Raw genomic sequence first — 22992 nt, 5'->3', positions numbered from 1 at the left:
CTTAATTCTTCATAGAGTAAATTTTTTCTTGTTCTTTTTATTCATTGTTTTAAGTCTTAGTTGTGTATTACATTGTTTAATAATACCCTTTTAGTGAATAGAATCATCTTTCTGGTAGTTGTAGGTTTGTGAAGGTACCCACTTAAAGGGTAAGAATTTAATTTCTGGTTTCAGCACAACTTTTTAACCTGACTCAAACATCCATTGGGCCCAGTAAAATATAGTTTTAGCTTCTACAGCCTCTGACATGGCTGGTTAGAAGCACTAGCACCATTAGGACAGGGCAAATCATTAATAGAAGAAGGGATGCAGAGTGAACAGCTCATTATGAGCAAATAATCCCCTAAGTTACTCCATTCTTTGCTACTACCAGTCATCTGTTTTCCTTTCCTACCATGTAATACTGTCAAGCCTCCTGTTGAACATCCGGCATATTCTAAATAGGTCCATAGTTTCATGTCCATTGCTTCCCAAATGCCTTGTCTCAGCTTTGAGACAAAGGTTCCAGCGTTAACTTGAGCATTTCAGTAATAGAACTGAAGCTGCATCCTTCTGCAAGGGGGGATAGCTGAATGGTTGCAGTGCCCTGTAACTGCAGCATAAGCATACATGGTGCACAAATTAATTGCTTTTCAGGTTTCATCACATAGGCCTGTCAAGAACATTTTCTTCACTCTGTGGCTTCTTTGCCCTTTTATAACTTCAGAACTTGAGTTCAGATTTTGTGGTGTCTTTGTTCAGGAAAATGCTGTTCACAGTGTATCTGAAGGGATCATTCAGATCAGTTGTGTCATTCCTAGACTACTATTATTTCTTGACTCCCTTCCTTTGCTCTATGCCTCACAGAAAAGCAATTGATGAAGGTTCTTCCTGTCAACTTCACTGTGTTTATCCTGTGGGAAGAATATCAACCAACTTCATGTAAGATAGGTGGTATGCACAGTAGTGCTGATTGCAGTAGCAGCTGATCCAACTGCACAATGGAAACTGCAAGATTAAAGAACAGGAAGCCTTAAGCTTTTCATCACCTGCCTTACCTTCCCTCTGTGTGTGTAATGTGTTTGAAGGATAAGTTCCCACAGTACCAGCATAGGACTGATTGTCTTGAGACACTTCTTTTTGTAGATCATTACTGGCAATTAGACCCTGCTTAGGTATAGTAGACTGCTGGGATAGTGAGTTGCTCAAAAGGCAACTGTCCTTCAGATGGATGTATACTTCTGTAAAAAGAGAGCTCAATTAATCAGACATTACAAATGGAGCACAGCTGTGAACAGATTCCACCTGTTTGTTGTTTTCAACAAATAAAACCCAGGTTAATTTCCCAATATTACTAGATCAAAGAGTTTGTAACTGTAAGAGAAAGCAATTGCTTGTTCCCAGGCTGTCAGGGTCCTTAAAACTGGGTTTCTTGGCTGAATTATTTTAACTGTTAAAGGATCTCATTCTAATACAGCACACTTCCTGTCTTGGACTGGTTTCAGAGGTCTTTCTTTAGAAAGCAGGAGACCAGTATTCAGTATCTGTAGCAGTCTGTTTTAAACAGATGAAGTCCTAGGATGTTGAGGTATACTGTTAGAATGTTTTTAGACTGATCAGTGTTGTATAAATGCAGGTTACTAATAAAAAACTATGAGCTGAGATGCTGTCAACCCTGGGTACTAATAAAGAGCTATAAGGCAAGAGATTGTAAAGAACAAGAACTTTAAGATCAAGCTTCTAAACTTATGTTAAGATGAGTGACTTTATGCTCACTACCAGTTTGGTTTGGGAAGTGAAGGCTGATAAACGTTCTGAAGTTTTGAAATGTAAGATCAGGATGCCTTCATGATACTGCCTATAGGTCCAGCTGACTTAGTTTATCTTTTTATATTACTATTTTTAAGAAACGGCTATCTCCTGATGTAAACACCAAATATCTGTAGCCAGATGCATTTTTTTTTTTGAAGCAGGGACTCTTGTTTTTACAGTCTTAGGAAATACTGTACCTCAGATTGAGCCTTGCTTCTTGGCTTCTCATTTGAAATAGCGCTGAAAAAGGGCCTGTCACCTAATTCTTTGAGAATGTATTTCTTGAATTGTCTGGTCCCTGTGTTTTGCTGCTCAGATTTAATTTCTGGTGAAATTAATTTGCTCTAGACAAGCTTGTTTCCTTTGTTAGAATTCTGGCTATTGACATTTTGAGTATGGCATTGTCTGTGGGTTGTAACATATCAAGTCTTCATTTCTTTCTGAATTAGTATCACTGATCTGTGAGAATATTGCTGAGAATCTACCTTACTGATTTGTCAAACACCCAGGTGTGGTAAGAAACAAGTATTTGTATTCTTAGTGGAATCTAGAAACGTTACCTGCTGTTGACCTGGTTTAACAGTATTAGAATTTGAATGTCCAGAAAATTCTTGCCAACTTGAAACTTTAGATGGGAGCTTTAGACCTAAATTTGCAGATGTTTTATCTTCTGAAGAAAATTTACAGGTAAGTAACTTTGAATAACCAATCTTTCCATGAGTAGTTTTTTAAGAATAAGAGTTTCTCTAATAGTAATTTCTAAACAGAAGTGCATGATTCCCATCAAAATCAAGGTAATGTATGCATTAAATCTTGACAGGAAATTTTGACAACAGATAAGTAATAGGAGCTGTCGTGTCTGCATCAAAATTTAACTGTACTTAGTAGGTGACTTTCATTAAGTCTGCTCTGGGTAAGTAGTGTCATCTTTAACTCTTAAATTGTTTTCTTTAACATCTGTCTAGCTTCTGTTGCAGGTGGTGGACATGGACCTATCTTCTAATGATGTCACCATCCATTAGTACAGACATCCTGCTAAAAATAAATTTAAGAATCAAAATCTTGTATTGTCTGTTGTTTTTGAAAACTGAAGAGGAGGAATTCTGTAACTACTCATACCAAACCTCTGCTATTTTCATCTATATTCTCACAAACGTTACTGAGTTTATGCCTGAGATGGATGAGTACTTATCCAGTGTCATTCCTTTTTCTTGAAGATTAAAACTTTCACATGGTTATTCCTAAAACCCACAAGTCCTTTCGGTTAAATCATTCAAAATTCCAAATGCAGAAGTTTGGGTGTCACTTGCATTGAAGCTGCCATTACCAAAAGGAAAGAGCTGTGAAAACAAGACTTTTTCAGACTTTCGCTTTTTAAATTACACTCTAGCTAATGGGTTTACATGAACATCAGAAATGAGAAGTGATGGATATAGAACTTGTCCTTCACAAGCACAATAAAGAACTTTCACTTTATTAATGTACATCTATTTTACATTTAATATAAAACAAAGATGTGTTTTATAATTGCTCTTATGCCCCTTTAGAGACCACCTCAAATTTGGGATCATCCTAAAGAGTATTTTCCCTTCACTTTTGTAAGTTTTAAAGTAGTATAAATATTTAAGGTTCAGTGTACTGTAGCTGTATCTGGAAACTTGTATAGGATTTATAGGTAGATGTGATTCTGTCTGTTAGAGAAAATGGAAATATTTGCAGAAAGATCTTTGTAGGAACCCTTTTTTCTCAGAACTTGGAGGACTAATATAATTTCCTGTTTTCTTCTACTGTGGCTGACTCTTTCCTCTCTGCTTCCTCCTTGTGTCCCTCTCCTACCTCCTTGCCCATCCCCTAGTTTTTGAACAGAAATGTTGGTTGATCTGTTGATCTCACTGAAGGCTGATAAAAAGAGCTTTTTATGTTATTCAGTAACAGAGAATTTGGTATACGTAAATTAATACTCAGGTGCGCTCATCTCCTTTTGATAAAGACTGTCCTGTAGACATTCCAGAATTAACATGACCTTAAAAATACAGGGATGACATGAACAAGAGAAATACTTTTTTCATATTGCTTTGGTTTTGCCTCATCCACAGTCCCACTGATTACAGTGTAAATAGACTCTTACTAAATTTCAAATAAAGCCTTTGACAGTTCAAATTCTTACGCGACTTGTTAACAAGTGTGGGCAGGGGATCATATGACCTTTTTCTAGAAAAACAAGGCAGCTTCCTCTCGCCTTCATTTTGATGTTACGGAAAAACATAGCATTGCTACACTTAGCATATACTAGATGATCCAATTTCTTACGTAGTGTTTGTATCAACTTACACTTTAAATTGGGGAACATCTTTCCACTAAATCCAAATTTTTATGAAGTAAATGCTACTCTGGGAGGCCTGCTGTGTTTCAGCAGCTTGCATTTAATTAAGACACTGTTATTGATGGTGTTGCTGTCTTGCATTCCTTATTTTCTACAGCTGTATAAACAATATTCATATCCTTACACTCACACATCTGGTTATTGTTTGTGGTTTCTTAGCATGTTGAGAGAATATTACATGTTCAGTGCACTTTTATTTCATGATTGAGCTTTATAGCTAGATATATATAGCTTGACTTGCCTTCTTAAAGGGTTTAATTTTGTCATGGGATTTTATGGGTAAACAGCAAGCAGTTAGTCATCCTAGTCTGTAGTGCTGGAGTCAAAGGCTTTTTTTTTTTTTTTTCCTCCAGTTCCAGCTTAATGGTTTCAAATGCAGACAAAAGCATTAAGCGAAGAATTTAGAGATGGCAGTGGTATAACAGGCCTCTTGTGTTTAGATTTTGTTTTTCAATGTGAGAGTAGATTGATACCATCATCGACTGTTTCCCTCCACTATGGCCTTTGTGGTGTTACAGGGTGTGGTGCTTTCCTTGCTGTTTGTTTTTTTTTTTTTTTTTTTTTTCTTTAGACCCCTTATACTTACCTGGTACCTTTTTGTATGCTAGCTTCTTTCGTTCAGTGCCAGATGAACTTAGAGTAATACATTCAGTCATGCTTCATACTTTTCAAGTCAACTTAAAATATTTGGGATTCCAGTCTTCATAATCTTGCAGCTGAGCAGCTAAAGTATTTTGCTGAGCTTTGGTTGAGGAAGATGCATTTGTAGCTTGAATCTTACACTGCTTTTTGTTATGGGGTGGAGTTTGCAGCCTTGCAGGTGGTCTACAACTCCTTAAATGTGGCAGCACCACAGTAACTCAAGTTAATCTGGAGTTAGAACTGAGCTGTGCTGTACCTGCTGCTAACAGTGCAATGATTACAGAATGGTAGCTGGGAAATATCAGGAAGTGGGCAATATGGTTCATCTGTACTCATCAGGACTTTTTTGAGTATTTAAGATCTTCTGATGCATGCTTGGCAGCAGAAGACTCCCTGTAAATAGTGATACCAAACAGACCATGTTGTGTGGTCTCTTGCCATTATGAACCATCGTGTTCATTTCTGTTCAGGATTACAGCTTCAGAAATTGAAGCTGGGTTGACAGTGCTTCCCATTCAGGGAGTATATGACTTCTGCTGAAAGAGGTGCTTGAAGGGATCTAGATAGTCTTGGGCTGAGGGGAGCATGACTGTGGATCTCTTTTTATAATATAAAAGGGAGGAGAGCCTTCGCCAGAATTACTCTCTTCTGTGGGCCAATTTCAAGTAACTTTGTTTTCTCAGAGAAGTTTATGTAGCACTTAATCATCAGGAGGGTAACGTAGGCTAGGGATCTCTAAGGGACAGATTCTTTTCATTCTAGTTCTCCCCATCCTACCCTGTATGAAATTGAATATGATTCAGAAACAGGCCCCTATGCTTAAGAGATTTGTATAGATCGATTCAAAGTCCTTGCTTATAGGTTGGCTTTGACCATTTGAGATGCCTTGTGCAGTGTAAATAAAGTTGAGTTGCATAGTCCAAGTCCTTTAGTGAATATAATCATGGGGTTTTTGTGTTTCTTTTGAAAAAAAAAAACCAACAAAACCCAAAGCAAAAAACCCCAACCTGCTCCCTGTCCACCCCCACCCCCCCAAAAAAAAACCCAACCAAAACCCCCCAACCAACTAAACTTCAGTAAGTTTCAGTAGTTTGAATTATCTACCTGAAGATGACTGGGGAAAATTAAGCAATCACTGCAATACTCATTTCTCCTTAAGGTTTATTAGGTTAGAAGTTAAAGAATGTGAGGGGATGTTGAAAATGAGACACAGGTTGCATTTCTGTTCTGCAGTAGAAGTAGAGTTGCTAAACATGCTTATAGATTGCTAACCTGTCTTTTAAATGTGGTTCTTTTGTTTCCATGAGCATTTTTTTCAGTGGCAGGAGATACAGTTGCAAAGGTGAAGTTTTGTAGAAGTAATTTGCTGGACTAGAGTGGAGAGCAGCAGCCCTTATGTCAAACACAGCAAAGCAAAGTGGTTGGTGCGTTTTGTTCCTCTGTGCTGTACCCACTTTATGAGAATAACGCTTATTTGCCCTATTTCTTATAACAAGCTCTCTGTACTTGAGCAGTAAATATCCTTTTTTTATATTGTGACTTCATGACTGCAGCCTCAGATACTATGGTACATAGTTTCTCAATTTGTACCTGCAAGAGAGTTAGACTTCAGAGCTCTGTGTTGTCATTCAGAGTAACAGAAACACTTGAAGACTTCCACTTCTTAAATTGAATTACCAGATATTTGACTATAAATCATGGCTTTTCTAACAGATTGGGCAGGTTGTAGGTTGTACTTTGCTGATCCTTGTAAAATAAGGATAACCCTTTGCTTCAGTTCATCATGTTTTAAAGCATCGCTTGCCACATTGAAGATGCTCTGTTTTTGAAACAGCATAACAAAAAAATGTTACAACTTATGTATTTATAAAACTTTTTACCGATTTCACCCTTATTATTTGTGGAGAGTGGGGTTTTTTAACCTTAACTCTGCAGCTCACCCATTACTTTTTATTTGAAAGAAAAAAAAAATGTACAAGATACTAGATACTGGGTACTTTAATACCCTTGAGGTACCTTTTGAATTCCTCGTTATAAAAATACCGAGAGAAGATACTGGTCTTATCTAGGTAGGACTTGCTGCTGTTTGTGAGATTTTTAGACAGTATGTTCCTGGCTGTTGGAAGCCAAAGACTTGATACTGTTAACCAAAATGTGAATGGATCTATTTGTGTCATCCTCAGAAGAACAAGTTTTGCAGGTATGTAATGGATTCAGTTTTTGTGCAAACAAACATCTGAGATGATGGGAAATTGAAAACAGAATAATCGGTGCTGTATCTAGAACTTCTCAGGTTTTTGAAGGACAGCTGTAGATTGGCAAGTGACTTCATCTGGTGCTTTCTGCAGCAGATATTCCCTTTGATCAGATGTTTGCTGGAAGAAAAAAAACCTGGTTATAAGAGATGGATGTAAGAACTGGATGTAAGAAATATTGCAACTAGTGTTTATGTCAGTAATAGCAATGTAGTTTTTCAAGTTAAGACTACACCTTTTCTACAAGCTTTAATTTTCCACAGTAATATTGTTGCTGTTTAGACTCTTTAAAATTCTGGTGTTCCTCTTGCTAGACCTACTAAATTTTAAGAACATATTCTTTTAATCTGTACTGTGAATACGAAGTCAGCAGAACTATAAAACCTGCTTGTATCACTCCTACAACTAGAAGCGTGCTTTTGGAATTGCTATTTGTTGAAGCAACTGTAAACTCTAAATAGAAAGATAAGATGCCACTGGAATGACAGGCAGTAACTACACAGACTAAACATTGGGCTTTCTTACTCAGTTTGAGAGTTACAAAGGAAATGTTTGTAATCTAGTTTCAAAAAAGAAAATGTTATGGACAGAAAGGAAAAGGGAAAGGAAGCTATCAGAAAGCTCTGCTTCACAATTTGAGATTACTTGTATAAACAAACTGAATAGAAATGTGTTGCTTTAGCTCTGCTGTCTTCTGGTAGTTTCATTTAGCAGGAAAATGAGCCCATGTGTATTTGAAGATAATTGTGTTTAACTCAAATGCTGTGCTTCTTAGTGTTTTCTTTAAATTGTCCTAATTAAAGCTTATGTCATTAGGCTGATACTCAAAAGTTACACTTGGAAAATTTTTCTGCCATCATTAATATCTATAAACTTTCTTAGAATTTTTTTGATCTAATGAGCTTCTATATGAAGTTAAAAGGAAGCACCACACTCAAGTTACTTTTTGTTGTGACCTATACTGGTAGATTTTTTTTGTTGAATTTCTGTTGATGATTTGGCTGATTGGTTGGAAGGGCTGACAAGCAGTGCTTCTAGGAATCTGACAGAAGAAAAGAGAAATGGCTAGAACATCAGCTTGCTTTTCCTCTCAGCCTTGCTGAAACAACGCAAAGCAGATTTCATTTTCTGTTACAAACTTGTGATGTTTCCACTTCAAACCAGCACAGTCTTAGAAAAAGTGATTTTGTAAAATCTGATGCAGAATGTAGCAGCACTCATGCATTTGTGGACAGGGCTGATACCTTCTTGAAGAATTCGAATGTGCACAGCAAGGAAACAGTCTACAAGTGGACAACAACTAGCTGTTTATGAGACAGCATTTAAAGAAAATTTGTATCCCGTGTAGTCACTGTAGATCTTGGGCAGAGTGCTGATATTTACCTGTGTCCTCACATATACATAGGAAAATAATTCATCAGCTTCTGTAATAGTCTGAGGTGGCAGATACTTCAGAGCCCAATAATGAAATAATAAATTACCTTTTGTTATTAGTTGTATTTTAATGTCAGCATAGGGGAAATTAAAGTTCTTACTGGAATAAATGTTAACTGGCGCAAACTAATTAGTAAGTCTAGCTGATACCTTTATGACAAAAACCTGTTCGCATTTAAAAAAAAATTGTATTGGGAGTGAAATATTCTTGCTTTAGAATACATCAGCATTCTGTGGTATGTAAGGACAGTATACTTTCCTTGGGTTTTTTTGAAACCCAGAGCTTGAATTGAAATTAAGTCCATCAGTTATGGGTAAAATATCTCTGAAAAGAAGAATGTTGAAGAATTCGTATGAATCTTGCATGACTGAGATAAGGATCATTTTTAGTTAGTTTTAATAATTCTGTTGTGAAATTGATTTGAGTTCATATGACTCAAAATGAATGAGTTCATAATTAAGCTTCTTTAATTAGGCACCAAAACTGTTTTGTTTCCCTAGTTTAAATTCATGATGATCTTAGGTAGTGGTACTGGTAAACTGGTCACAAGGTTTATTGTGACCATTTCAGACATTTTTTATGTTCTCTATGCGCTTTTCAGATAGCTACTAGTGATCTGAAGGACACCTTCAACTTTTCTGTTAATGATATATTCTCCATCTGCAGTTCTTAATAAAGGTACAAGTATTTAGACAAACATTACCCAACAGGTAGAGTTTTAACACATCATGGTAGTGAGGTCTTTTTTTTTTTTTTGACCAGTAGCTCTCTAATGCCCTTTTTTTAAGTAACATGCTAATTGCTCAAGTGGCAGATCATAGAAGTTACTAACTTCCATATCTTTTCAGCTAAGGCTAAATGTAGAGGGCAGAAATACTGTTCAGTAGGACTCCAAACTGAATTTTGTAGATCAAAAACATCACACAGCAATGTCTAAGTCAGTATAGTAAACCTGGGGAATTTTACTTCAAAAAACTAAAATCCAGACATTTTATAAAACCAGCTACTCCTGGTTCTTAAAAAGAGCTCAAAGAATAGTAGGCTACTTCATGGAGCAGTAGGCCGAGGCCCAGCTGAGACAAGATGAAAACCGTTAGGGAAAATAATGCTTCCCTTAGCTGGGCTGTTGCTGAAAAATCCAGTTCTTGAAAAACTCTTTATCTCACTGTTAAAGCATGCAGGTGAAATGCAGAGTTTTGAATATTTCCTTTCAGCTAGTATCAACTGTAGTTGAGTTAATACTGGCCTGATTCTGAAAATTAATCTCCAAGAATAACGATAGCTGTTCTCCCTGGAGAAGCCAGTCTGGAAGGCTTACCTCCATCCTGAAACAGACACGATGCGTGTACTCTGAATCAAAACGCTGCGGGGGGAATGGGAGGAAGAGAACTTCAGGGCTTTCACGGGATGCAGGAGCTACCTGGTAGGAGTGTTTATTCTTGTCTTGATTGGAATTGCAAGCTGAGATTCATGATCATGTATATATATTTACACACACAGAGTTTTGGGTTTTTTTCCTAGCACCTTATTTCAAAGTACGTTGTCTTAGAAGCTGCATTATTTTCTTCATAACTAGATTTCCCTGATTGAGCGGGGTGTAGTACAGGTGTCTGCAGGGCGGGGAGAACAACTTGGAAGCTATGAATGGTTGAGGACAATGTGAAAACACCAGCTCTAATTATTGACTGTCTCTTGCAGCTGTATGCATTAGTTATTCTGGGGGGTGTAATGGAACAGTAAGGGAGCAATTGGGAGAGCTATTTCAGCAGCAGTGAGGAAAGAATGTATTCCATATCTGTTGTGCTTGCTGAGAGTTAGTTTCTTAGCTGGGGAGAAATGGAAGTTCTTTGTCACAGCAGTGCTCACCATTGACCCGATAAGGGTGTAACGTGGTCCTTACACTTGCCGTAACCTTTTAATTATAGACCAAAGGAATGGCCAGAGTACATTTACTTCTGCATTCAGGCTGATACAGTTGTGATGTTTTTCAGTTCTGCCAGGAGTAAGAGTACTGGATTAGTCTACTTTGGAGTTGTTAAAGTTTTTCTACTGCCAAAATGTGGAGAAACAGAATGCAGGGAGACAACTTGGGATGATGCATAAATCCTGTAAATGAACTCCATGATGTTTCATTCTACTAATATAGTATGAAGATGTATCTCTGAGATAAAAAGTGCATTAAGTTGACTTGATTACAGAGGGCAAACCATTTTTCTAACACTTCTCAACTACTGCTGGCAGTGATTGGTGGAAGAGGAGGGAATAAATTGCTCTTACAGAAGGCTTATATGTTTTGTGCTAGTCTGATTTCCTAGGAGATTTGACTGTTGCAGTCATGCTTCCAGTTATCAGTTATCCTTTCATTTGACAGGGATACAATCTTAATAATGCAGTTCCTTAAAAGTTTGCTAAAATTAGGTTTGTAAATAAGTGGATAGAAGAGAGGCCCAAAGGAATGCTTCAGTAGCTCTTCTCCCCTCAATCTGCTGTCTAGTCAGTCTGTGTAGCATGGAACCAGCCATAACCTCTGCTGCCTTTTGCCACAATTGTTGGGCAGTGTAGAAGACACCGAGGGATATTGGGATGGGGAGGAGAGAGTTGGAGGGGACACACGGGGTGGGAGTTGCTGTGGGATGGTGAATTGGGCTAACTGGGATGGAGTTAGGACATTTAGCTGCTTCTTGACAAGAATCAAATAGCATCATCGTTCACTGAACATCCTTTTACTACTGTGCTGCCCGATCTTGAATAAATGGTACTATTGAGGTTGTAAAATACTTGCATGTGTTAATAGGATTGAAACAGTATTTCTCTGAAGGTAGTAGTCCGAAGAGCCAATGGTTTGAGCTGCTCTCTCCAACATCACTAGCTGCTTTATTTTTTTGCCTGATTCACTACTAGGTTAAATTCTTGTTTGTTTTTCACAAAAGCACCTTTCTGTTTAATTTTCTTCATCTGTGAAATTGACCTCACAGCAGGTTCTAAATTCTCAGTGGTTTGGTAATTTAGAAATATATTATGAATTCAAATTGATTGAAAAAAAACCTTTGGCACAGTTATTAAATAAAGTACACTGCTCCATCAAGGAAATGAAGAAAAATCTGCTGTCATGAATTTTTCAAATTGAAGATGAACTTCAGTATTTGAAATGGGATGTTACATATTTAAATGGGAATATTGGGAACACTTTGTCTAAACATCAAAAAGGAATTTTAGTTACTTGCTTTTCCACACTTTCACACTACCCAATTTAGAAAAAAACACTTTTTTTCAAGTGAATGAGAATGGTATTTTTGAAGGGCACAGGCAGGAGAGGAGTGTACTGTCACTTTTTAGGCAGAAGGTTTAGTTAACATAAGGGACAAATAGGTTTTACATTTTTGTTAGTGGACAAAATAAGGACTTACAGGAGAGAAATTACTGTTAACAGCGTTATCTGGCCCCGGCCTTACCTCCCTGAATCAGACTGGTTTCTTGGTGCAGGAGATCAGTTCTCTCTCCATAGCTGTGTGTGTGTTTGCCATAGCATACATATTTGTAAGTGGGGGTGAGGGACGAAGCCGAGTAGGAAGAATGCCACATGCTTTTTAAAATAATTGTAGAAGTTACAGTAGATGTGCACCAGAGGGCTGGAATATTAATCAGTATTTTGTCATTTAGCACAAGTTCTGATGTATTTGATGCTATTCTGCAAGTCTTTGATTTAAGCGTAGGCCAGTGTTAACTAGTAGATAGAAATCACTGTAAAATTAAGCCTTTGATCTTCCTGCAAGTTAAATGTTTCTCTCTGTGTTTTGGGGTTGTTTTTTGTTCGGGTTCCCCCACCCCTCCTCCCCTTGCATCCAAACCAGACTTTTGTATGCCGCTCCATCTTTGCGGCCCTGTAAATCAGATGTGGAGATTGAGTTCTGCAGTCAGCACGTGCGTCAGTTTTAAAGCTCTGCTGCATGCAGAGTTGGGGGGTAGGAAATGTGTAGTGGCTGCTCTGTTAGTTATGACATTGCAAGAGGGGGAGAGTCGAGTTTTGAAAGACACAGCATTGAAAGTTGGAGATAAGCCTTTGAGCTTTGAGTTCCACCATGCAAAAGATTTTTGTTTTGAAGTCACTTCTGAAAATAGCACATTAATGACTTGTCAAAAATAGCATTAAAACAATGTGAAGAAGCAAGATTTACATCTGGCTGTGGTCCTAGAGGTCAAGTAGGTAATTACTTTGCTCTAGTTGCTCAAATGTTAGATTCTCATTACCCCTTTCTATTGCTAATTATGTATTTCTTTTCATCATTTGGTTCTCTTCAGTCAATAGCATTCAGATAAGTTTCATTTTACTCCAACCCAAATACTTATTCATCAGACAGCAAAGGAGGTAGAGGGACAACATTGTTTGTTCCAGAATTATGCCCATAAACAGGTTTTTAGATTTTACATGGAGCGCTGAGCTCCTTGCAGCTTCTTCAAAAACAAGTCTCAGATCTGTCCTGATCTCAATACATGTGAGCCCTTTCATCGTGAAGACAGTAGAAGGCAGAAGACTGAGCAGACGGTATATCTCCCCCCAGTGTTACACTTGGCAATGTTTCAAACACACAAAGTTTTAATGTAATTTATTTCTAGGTTGCTAGTAACTACCAGAGTAGGAGGAATAATTCTGCAAGGGGAGTAGATAGGAAATCAGTTGTTTCCTGTGTCACATCCTAACTCACTATTTGTAATCTGACCCATTGCTTTATTTCTTCTTTTCTGCACTATCACTTACTCTGCTTTCTCCTCAAACCATGGTCACTAAGAACACACTGAGAACGTTGTGTTTGTATAGAATCGCCCTCCACCTCGTCTTTGCTATCCTACACATCAAGACTCAACAGTGACAGTGAAGCTGAATCTGGTGCTATTAATTGCCTAAGACGTCCGAGTATCGAAGTGAAACCTGGTTAAATTCTAGATGTATTCTAGAAACGTCACAGAAATCTCCCACTTTAAGTTACATGTTTTCTGATGGAAGTAATTGATATCCATCAGCCATAGGGAACCGTGGTCAAAAGGTGGTGGCTCTTTTTATAAGGTCTGTATTTGATAGGTGAAGTGAGCGAGCTGTGCCATCACCATACCAGATTTATCCCAGATACTGGTAATCATTTGGCATCCAGAAAAATCGGGCATTGAGTTAAACTGATACTTGATGGGTAGCTTCCAGTCGTATCTTTTCAGTCATTCATCTGTGATTCCGTAATAACCAATGTAAGTGACGGATACTGCATCGGTGTCAGTAAATCATGTTTTCCTCTTTCCCCATTTTCTGCCTTCTGCCCTAGGAAATTTTTTGTGGTGGTGGTGGTGATTTTTGTGGCGGCTGTTGTTTTTTAAACCAGTGGTACTTTAAACAACCTTTAGTTTTAAACAATTTAGTTGTAGAAGCTGTACCACTGCAATTAGTATTGCGTACACTGACTGTTTAGCAAAACAGTTTAGCATGCCATCGTGAAAGCTGGGCATTTCTTGTGCTTGCCATCGCAGGTCATGTAGTGAATTGAGTGCCATTCCCATCATTTAGCATAGGATGATATTAGATGCAACCTCTGTAGAGAGAATTAATTTCTGTCTATGTCTATACCTGTTAATTTGCTCTTTTGGCCATAACACAATGACTGTGCTTAGCTACGGCATTATCTGAAGATATGGGATGGAAAGTCCCTATTTATAATATTCTCATCTGTGGAAGAAATCAGGTGTTCTTGCTCAGCAATGTTATCTCAAAGTCTTTTTATCCTAAGGCTGAAAGGTTGTGGAATAAAGCAGAAACAGTGATGCAGGTACAAACCCAAAACAGAAAGTAGAGTCACTGTGTGCTGGTTTGGTTCTGGGGAATCTCCATGAACTTTTTCAGACATGTTCCCCTCAAGAACTAATAATTTCTGGTTTTCTGGATTTCTTCTTGTGTAATAGTGCTATCTTAGAACACAGATAGCAGCAAAAAATGTAACATGACTAGGCTATCCTCCAGACAGTAGTCTTTAAACCATTACTCCTTTGGTTTCCTGGCTAGCTTCTCATCTGTAATTTAAATGGATTGTCAAAGTGTTCTCTTGCTGCAATGCCTGTAAGTGAAAGTCATCCTAATACCACTGAAAATGTAATGGGCTGTTTCTTCTGCAGCCATTTTGTGCCCATGTTCTCAGCATTTCTAGAAAGAAGCACCCTGAAACAACTTTTTTTTTTTTTTTAAACCTCCTGGCTGATTAGTGTCTTCTGCCTTATGCAGAGAGAAGAAACCAGGCCAGTTTTTTGGAACACCGAGATCTTCCTTTATTCCCAACCCACACTCCAGTAGACCTGTTACACCTAGTGCTAATCCTTGAGTCCTTGAGGGGGGTGCTGCTTTATTATTGGGCTTATCAGTGTTGCTAAGATTGGACTCCAAAGGATCATGCAACTGCTTTCAAGCCAGGTAGTTGAAAATTGTTGGTTTTATGTATATGCAAAATATAAAATAATTATTAGCTTTTTTTTTTTCCAAATCTTACGGTTCAAGAAGGAGAAACTTCCTGTCACTGTGCTGACCAGGAGCATCTCATTTATTCCATTCGTGTCCTCTACACTGTGTGTATGCATGTACAACTTGGCAAATATCCCTGCCCCAAATCCTTGAAGCCATGCTGGATAACAGCCAGTGTAGTCAGTGGAAAATTAATGTTCTTTTCATGCAACATGATCAGAAGAATTGTACACACTTAGTAGCAGCTGTAGGCTTTAACTTTATGCTTCTGTTAAACAGCAATAATTCTTGGGCTTCTGAGGGTGATTCCATATGTGGGCTGTAGAATAATCTTGATCACTTGAACTTCAGTTTTAGGGTTGCTTGTAAGTCTTCATTGTCTTCTGGTGTCTGAATAGCTCACATCTCCAAAGAACAAGAGAGTTTACAGAAGCTACTCTTAAAAATACCAAAAGTAATAAAGACTGTGAGGTATAATCCAAGTTTTAGCTATCTTCAGTTACGAAGTGCTGAGCACAAACTCCAGATTTGCATTGATAAAGGCTTATCATTTAAATATGTATTTGTTAATTTAAGAAATCATAATTGTATTATGTAATTCATGATTTAGAGCAATTTTATTTTCTGCATGTGAGCCAGCGCCCAAGTTTCAGTAGGAGAAAGTTGCTGGAAAATACTGAATTTCATTAGAGCTGCAATAAAAACAAAGCTGTCAGTGAAAAATGTGAGCGCACGGACGAACTGTTGTGAGGGAGAGCAGGCAGGCTTTCCGTGCCTTAGTGGGAGGGGGAGATACTGTACAGTTCTGACAACTCTGCAAAGTCCAAACTTGCATTAAAACAATTTCTGCAGGAGATATGTTCTACACAGCCCACAAAGTGTTTAATGGCAGAAAAGCTTTCTCTTATGCTGCTGCATACAGGCTTACTTGGTAAGGCACATTGCTCACTTTTTCATTGCACGCGTGTGTTTAACAATAATTTTTCTTCCAATATTTGAGTACCTAGCATACTTTTATGCTACATTACACACCTTTTGCCATGTTGCACAATGAACTTTCTCCTCCGAAGTTCAGATGATCTGACACTGTAGTGAAATACGCCCTACGTAGCTGCAATTTTCAACCTACGTATGAATGACTGTTGGGAGGGGTTTTTGCTGCTTTTACTTGGCCCCGTTGTCTTGACTCTTCTTGATACCATAGCTGCGAGAAAGTCACTTTCCCTGAACCATGGCAAAAGCATGGTTTTGTGGTTTGTTCTTTTTAGCTGTGAAAGGTGGGGAACAGTTGTGCTCTCCGTGCCATCAGCAGTTATTTGCCCTCTCAGCCAAGGCTCCTCTTGCTGTGTTGTTGCAGCATCAAGGACCTGCTAGAGCTGGCTAGGAGTCACTGCGGGACTCGTTTGGGCTGCTAAGCCCCTTCAGCTTGCAATGCCTGGTTAGCTTTATTTTTTTCACTCGCGGGTGGGTCTGCAGGTTGTTTTTTTGTAAGGTGAGACCTTTAAAAAAAAAAAATAAATTAAAAATCTGAATGCATAGCGACTTTTACGGTCGCTCTTTAAGATGGTATCTTAAGTTTGGGTGCAAGTCTATATTTTAATATAAGTCATGGTTTAATCAGCCCTGTATCTCATAGCAGGCTGGAAACATACACCCAGAGGGCATTTATATTGTTCTTCATAAACGCTTACTCTGCTCCGCAACTGATAATGTCCAGCAGACCAGAAATCTTAAAACATGTCCTGGCAGGCTGGTTTTGCTGTGCCAGCCAGTCGATCCAGCTCGTGCCTGAAGTTCAGCTGCAGGTTCAGACCTGCTGCTTTTGTTTCCGTTGATGGAAGTCCCAGTCGTCAGATGCTAGGCGTAGTTTATTTTTATTTTTTCTTTCAAACTTCATGTTTATGAGAGATCTGGAAGCACAAGTTTATGGACTGACCAGTCTTAAGTTTACAGAACAAGTAGGGAAGAGATGGATAATTATTCTAAAAAAATTCTTGAATTGTCCTACAAGCCACGTATATTCAATTTGTATTCGATTCAATCTGCCACAATGGTAAGCCCTTTTCTGCAGCAAGAGTACAGTATCCACTGCTACTTCAGGTCTTGTTTTCTCAGGGAATTTGAAGTAGCTTACCAGTGAAATGAGACAGATGTAATTATTTTGTAATTTGGACATCAAATCTGATAAAACCCACGTACTTGTCTGCTTTCCTGAGATACTGTAAGGAAAAACAACATTTTAAAAAGATTTTAGGTTCTTATATTAGTGTGTACAAATGGCAGTTGAGCCTGAGTTTTTCTCTGGAACCTTTGATACAAATTTAAAACAGCGTCAAGTTTGTGAGAGTGGATTTTGTATGAATAAAGAAGAAATTTGGAGTGTCTGTCATACGAAAAAAACCCCAGGGTCATGTACCCAGTGAAAATGTACCCAAGTGACTTGCATACTGACATGCAAGAAGCACATGGCAAAACAGAGAATTTGAGTGACTTATTACTTTGTCTAATTCCATTTTTTTCAACACTGTGGACACCCAAATAACTAGTTTAGGAAATACAGCAAAGGAACTGATGAGGAAGAGTAACTGTTAGATATTTTTTTTCTGCCTACTGGATAGTCAGAAATCCCAGTCATTAGAATCTTTATCAGGAATATCTGAAATGCTGTACTTTGCAAACAGTGATTCTTCCCTGTGTTTCCCTTGATTCCAAAATTACACATTTATTAAAAACTGGATGAAAATTGAAAGAATGAAAGAATTTTTTACATTATTTGCATTTTTTCTGTGTAATACATCTACTGAATTACTTGTGATTTCATTTGTAAATACCTTAGTAATAAATTACTTTAACTTACTATGTTCTCCTGATGACTTGATCTTCCAAGGTCACTTCATCCACAGCTGGACAGAAATACAGACCTACAAAACAGAAAACCCCACAGGTACTCTTAGAGCTTCTATAAAAACCAGAATAATAATTTTAAAGACCTTTTTATGAAACACAGGTGGCTTGAATGGATGAAAGATGCTTTAAAAAGCTAAGACATTTTAGAAATGATTGCTAACCTCTGATACATGTTTTCTTTTATCAGTAGATCACAGAAGGATGTGCATTAGTGGGGTTATTGTAAGGTGTAGGCTTTTGGGAGGAAAATAGTTCATAATGGGAAAGAAAACTTCAGGGAAAACACTGTAAATGGCTTTCCATGTTCTTTTTAATGCTCCTTACTTGTTCTGCTTTTTCTCTAGACTTTTTCTTCTCTGGTTGCTCATAATTTCTGCTCTGACAACCTCTTTTTACCCCCTTTTATTATAAAATAAAGCTAGCTATTTGAGCGATTCAGAATAGGGTAAATAATGTAAAAAAATGGGCAGGTGTGCCAAATTTGCTGCCTGAAGTTGGTTGTTTGATAAGAGACATTTACATTGTGAATTTTTCTTGTAATTGTTCTGTGCTCTGTATTGGTATGGCTTACCTTATGCAAAACTTTCTCATCATAGTATTTTAATGCTAAAGCTTGAGGATACACACTTTTTTAAAAGATGGAACTTGTATCTGTGTGCATGGTTAGGAAATTTAAGATTCTGCTCCTTTCTTGTTGGCTGTAGAAGGGGTGTGGTTGGTTGCTTACATCACGCGTGGTAGTTTTCATTGGAGATATTGCTACAGGACCTATGAGGGGCAGTTTTAAGAAGTAAGTCAGAATATCTACCGCTGCTGTGTAGTTCTCCCTTTCCAGCTTTACCTTTCTTGTGCTTCCATCCCCATTGCTGAACACTGCATTTGAAGTATCTATTTCACGCTCCTGAAAGGAGAGGAAAACAAAATTACCATGCAGCATATCAACAGTTTGTCTTACACAGATAATTATTCTCATGAGTCATGTAAACTATAGTTGCAATTCTCAAGTGACGCTGAGCACTTTCAACTACCATTAAAACAAATCAGGCTTGCAAATGCGTATCTTTGAGCTGTAACTAAATCCTCTTCTTTAGAATCCTTTTGTCTAAAATAGATGTTTCAACCTACTTAATGAAATTGTGAGAATGACTTGACAAGTGTAATACAAAACTGTCTAGCTGATGAAATTTATTAGTGTATACACACATTGGATGACCCCCTGGCATTTATTTCTTGGCTTATTTTGAGAACCATTCTTTAAAAATCTCTTTAAGAAATAGCCACATGCTTTTCAGGTAAGACTGTTGTGGAATTGTAAGGTGGTTGTCCTTCACAGCTGTTTCTTCAGGTTGGATAGGAGTCATTTTTGAACTGGGAAAATAAAAAATTTTAAAAACCAAAGAACCGAAGAATTAGTTTGAAGAGCTTATGCAAAATGTCCAAGACCAGTTTTGCACAGATAGACCTGCGCTGATCGATTACTTAAATGAACAAGCTCAGCAGCCAAGGCTTATCTGTAGCAGAAAGTTGAGGTCCTCTATCTGTATTTCTTTTATTTATTTCACTTGAAATATAGCTAATACCCAATCTCAGGTCAATAAAACACTTGATTCAAACACTTCTCATTCACTTTCTTTCTTGCTCACAGTTTAACACTGAGTGGCTCTACATTGCAGCAGCAAAAGCTATGTATATTAGCCTGCTTTAAGCTCTCTGCTGCTTAGACTGCTACTAGTAGTTAGCCTTGCTACAATAGAACTAGATCTCATGCTTCTACTTTATGTAGATCTGGCTTTGACAAAAGAAAAGGATCTGAAACAGTGGTCTCTTGGCTAGCTATAGATAAATCCCCTACCTAGTGACCTGCAGTGTTACTTTCATTCTCAGATTCACTTTTCATCTTCAAAATAGTTACACGTAGTCTTGGCTTTACAGAATTTTCAAGCTTTCAGATGTCCTTGTTACATAATGAACATCAAAGTCCACATTTTTGTGGTTCGACACCCACAGCATTAGCTTCAGAAAGATGAATTGCACATGCGGAATCTGAAGTTGGAACTGAGACTGTTGTAATGACCTGCAGGCAAGGGTTGCGTGAAAGGAGGAATGTGAGTCTGATGTACGCAGTTTTTACCGTTCAGCCGTTGGGTACAGTAAATACTTGAGCCTGAAGACTTTACACAACTCCTCTTAAATGCATTGCCAAAGGTGTTTGGTGTTTTTTTTCTATAGACCATCAAAATTTTTCATTCATAAATTCCTTCAAAATTGAACCCTGATGTAATGTAATTTGGATTTCCTTCATATCATTTGTGAATAGGTGAAACTTTAAGAAGCTATCACTAAGCCTGCAGCCATTTGATTTTTTTTATTATTTTCAAAACTGTTCTGCTTTATCCCTTGTAAGTGTGTCCGTATAGAGTATCAACTTGAATTGCTCAGAATTGTTCTGAAGCACCTGATTGCTTGTCATCAGAAGTTCTCCAGAAGTTCATTCTGTCAGCCAAGATTTGAAAATTAAGAATTCAGTGTAACTTAAACATCTCTTGGAAGTGTGTAGCTTTGAGTTTATTATAATGGCTAAATTTTCAACCAGATGAAAATGCTGTATCAGATAATAAAACACAAGGAGACCAAATTTAACCTCAAGCAGGCATTTGTCATTCAAGCTGCTGCTGCTCATATCTGCCATCCTGAAATGCCTTAAATTAAACCATTGTGCCATAGAGATTCTCTAATTAAATCATGTCTTTAAACAGTAATTTATTTTATAAATTAATATTCATCACTGTGGAACCTTTATGATTGAATGGAGGTAAATATAAACTAAGTAAGCCTAGTAATACTCCTGGTAATTAAGCTTCTAAGTCCCTGTTTTCTTTAACTTTCCCAAACATTGACCAACTTTTTGCCAACACAATCTTCAAGAATAAAGCTATGGACAAGTTTGTAATAAAATAATCTTAAAAGATGACCTTTTCTTTGAGATGACATAATTCATGTTCTTTCTGAAGTATTATGGAATGGGGAAATCCTTCTTTCTGTCAGGGACATGCATTTTGATATACTAATGAAAATCAACCTGAATTTAATGAAATTACAAGCCTTTGGAAAAGTCTTACTTTTATTAGGCTCATCAGAGGTTTCTTAAAATATTACTAACTTCCATGAAGAGTTTCTCCACCAGAGAGTTTTCCAGCTTGGGCTAAAGAAGATTTCTTCTGCAGTTGCAACTGTATACAGCTGTTCTCTAGGCTGACTATGGGCCAGGCACCTGACACGAGAGCAGAGAAATTCTTCCCTGGGTGGGTTGTCCGTGGCTTCCATGAGTCTAAGTAATCGGGAGGTGGAAGCCGATGGGTTTGAATGCAAAACTTGGACAAGTTCCCATGGAACTTGGCACCAGAGGCTGCAGAGATTAGGAAGGGATCCAGGACTAGACATCAGAGTAAAGAACAGAATAGGAGATCTGCTGGCTGAGAAGGAGGGGAGTGACCGGCCAGAAAAGAATAACGTCGTGTAGGACTGAAATGGGAGGAACGGGAATTCCTTCGGACTAAGAGGATGGAAGCAAAAACTGGTATGATGAGGTGATAGAGAGATCTGATAGAGATATTACATAGGCAGAGAACAGGGACAGGCTGAGTATAGGAGTGGGGAGAAATAGCTTGTACTGGAACCAGATGCAGCCAAAACTATAGACAAAATGATAAGTGCAGACCAGGATTGGAGTGAGAGGATTTCAGATATGGAGCCAGAAAGGAAGGAAATGGGAACAGCTAGGCAAAAACCAGTTGTGAGTGTATGTATGGCATGTGAATACAGGCATGACAGGAGGCTGAGAGGCATTAAACAGCCTTGCTGGACAAAGAGGTTGGTTCTAGGAACAGTGTTCAAGGGATGGAGATGGACTCCGGGAGTCAAGGCTGGGGTGAACGAGATTTGAGACCCAACTTTAGGCTGGAAGGAGCTGGACAAAGAAATTTCAAGGAAAGGGAAGAGTAGGTTTGTGACCACTGTGAAGGACTTCACATTTCTTCAGATGGGAAATGTCCTGGTAAAATGCTTTATTCCTATTTATTACTGCTGCACTCAGGAATTTATGATTTGAAGATCTGCAGTGTATTCCTGTCTGTACCACAGCATAACAGTTAATGGTAGACAAAGTCACTTAATCAAACTTTCCCCAGATGGTCACTGATTTAGTTTGTGGGTTTCAAACTTCTGAGTTCCTTGCTTCCTGTTGCTTCATTTGCAGACAAGCTGAGGAGTCTAATATTTTAACTTAATGCTTCAACATAAATTTTCTAAATTAAGTTATTGGTAATTTTAAGTGCTAAGAAAAATGGGATACTCGGAGGATGCATTTCATTTTGATCTCTCAGCTCAAAGAAGTTTTCTGAAGAAAATTGTGTTTCGTAATGGTGAAGTATGGCATTAGAAAACCTATGAAAGTATTAGTAAATCTATGTACAGACTAATGTGTACAGTAAGTAATGCACGGGGCAATGCATAGAACAATAAGGAATAAACAAAGCAGTTACTAGGTAGGTGCTCATTGTTTCAGGGCTATTTATTTTGCTCTAAATATGGTAAGACCTATTGGAAAACTGATAGATGATAACATACTTGAAAGTTGAAGCTTCCTTCCAAAAATCTGTTTTCTAGTAAACAGGCAAAATGTGTAATGGAAGGTTATCCAAGTCAGTCCTTTCCTAAGCTTGTCATAACTGTCCTTGATTTTTCAGCCGTGTGTGTGTGTGAAGCATATGGATGTGTTCAGACTCTGTTCAGGGTCTTAAATGAAAGTTATTTCAGGGTTTTGTTCATCCTTATCACTGTTAAATAGGTTGAGCCTTTAATCATACTGGTGACGAACGTAAGCCATGCCAAATTTTGAAAGGCAGCACAAAATTTAACCCTGCTGATCTGTTTTCCAGAGTCATAGTGAGGCTTATCTGACTTCTTCAAGCCTGGTTGTCAGTCTTGCTTGCAGAAGAATACCCAGACTGGGTTGAGGGCATTAGATTTTAACAAGGTGGAGTTGCACACACGCATACTGTGTTTCTGAACTTCAAAACCTAGATAT

The 22992-nt window shown here is 38.0% G+C and overlaps 1 protein-coding gene across 5 annotated transcripts in view; it reads left to right on the top strand.

Annotated features, from left to right (window-relative positions):
• The window catches only part of RPRD1A (regulation of nuclear pre-mRNA domain containing 1A), a 43689-nt gene that overhangs the window by 14380 nt on the left and 6317 nt on the right, over positions 1-22992 (top strand). Inside the window, exon 7 of one of the 5 annotated variants that reach the window (XM_049830172.1) lies at positions 2757-4494. The exons of 1 other annotated variant lie outside the window; for it this stretch is intronic. In XM_049830172.1, coding sequence (XP_049686129.1) covers positions 2757-2813 — 57 coding nt within the window. In that variant the 3' untranslated portion in view covers positions 2814-4494. Of the gene's footprint in view, positions 1-846; positions 4495-22992 lie in introns of those variants that run through there. 3 more of the 5 variants (XM_049830173.1, XM_049830175.1, XM_049830174.1) reach the window with 3 other exon arrangements.

Source organism: Accipiter gentilis, chromosome 27 (assembly GCF_929443795.1).
Source record: "Accipiter gentilis chromosome 27, bAccGen1.1, whole genome shotgun sequence".
Taxonomy (NCBI): Eukaryota; Metazoa; Chordata; class Aves; order Accipitriformes; family Accipitridae; genus Astur; species Astur gentilis.
The sequence above is the reverse complement of the archived record's forward strand: the minus strand, read 5'-3'. Positions and strand labels throughout refer to the sequence as shown.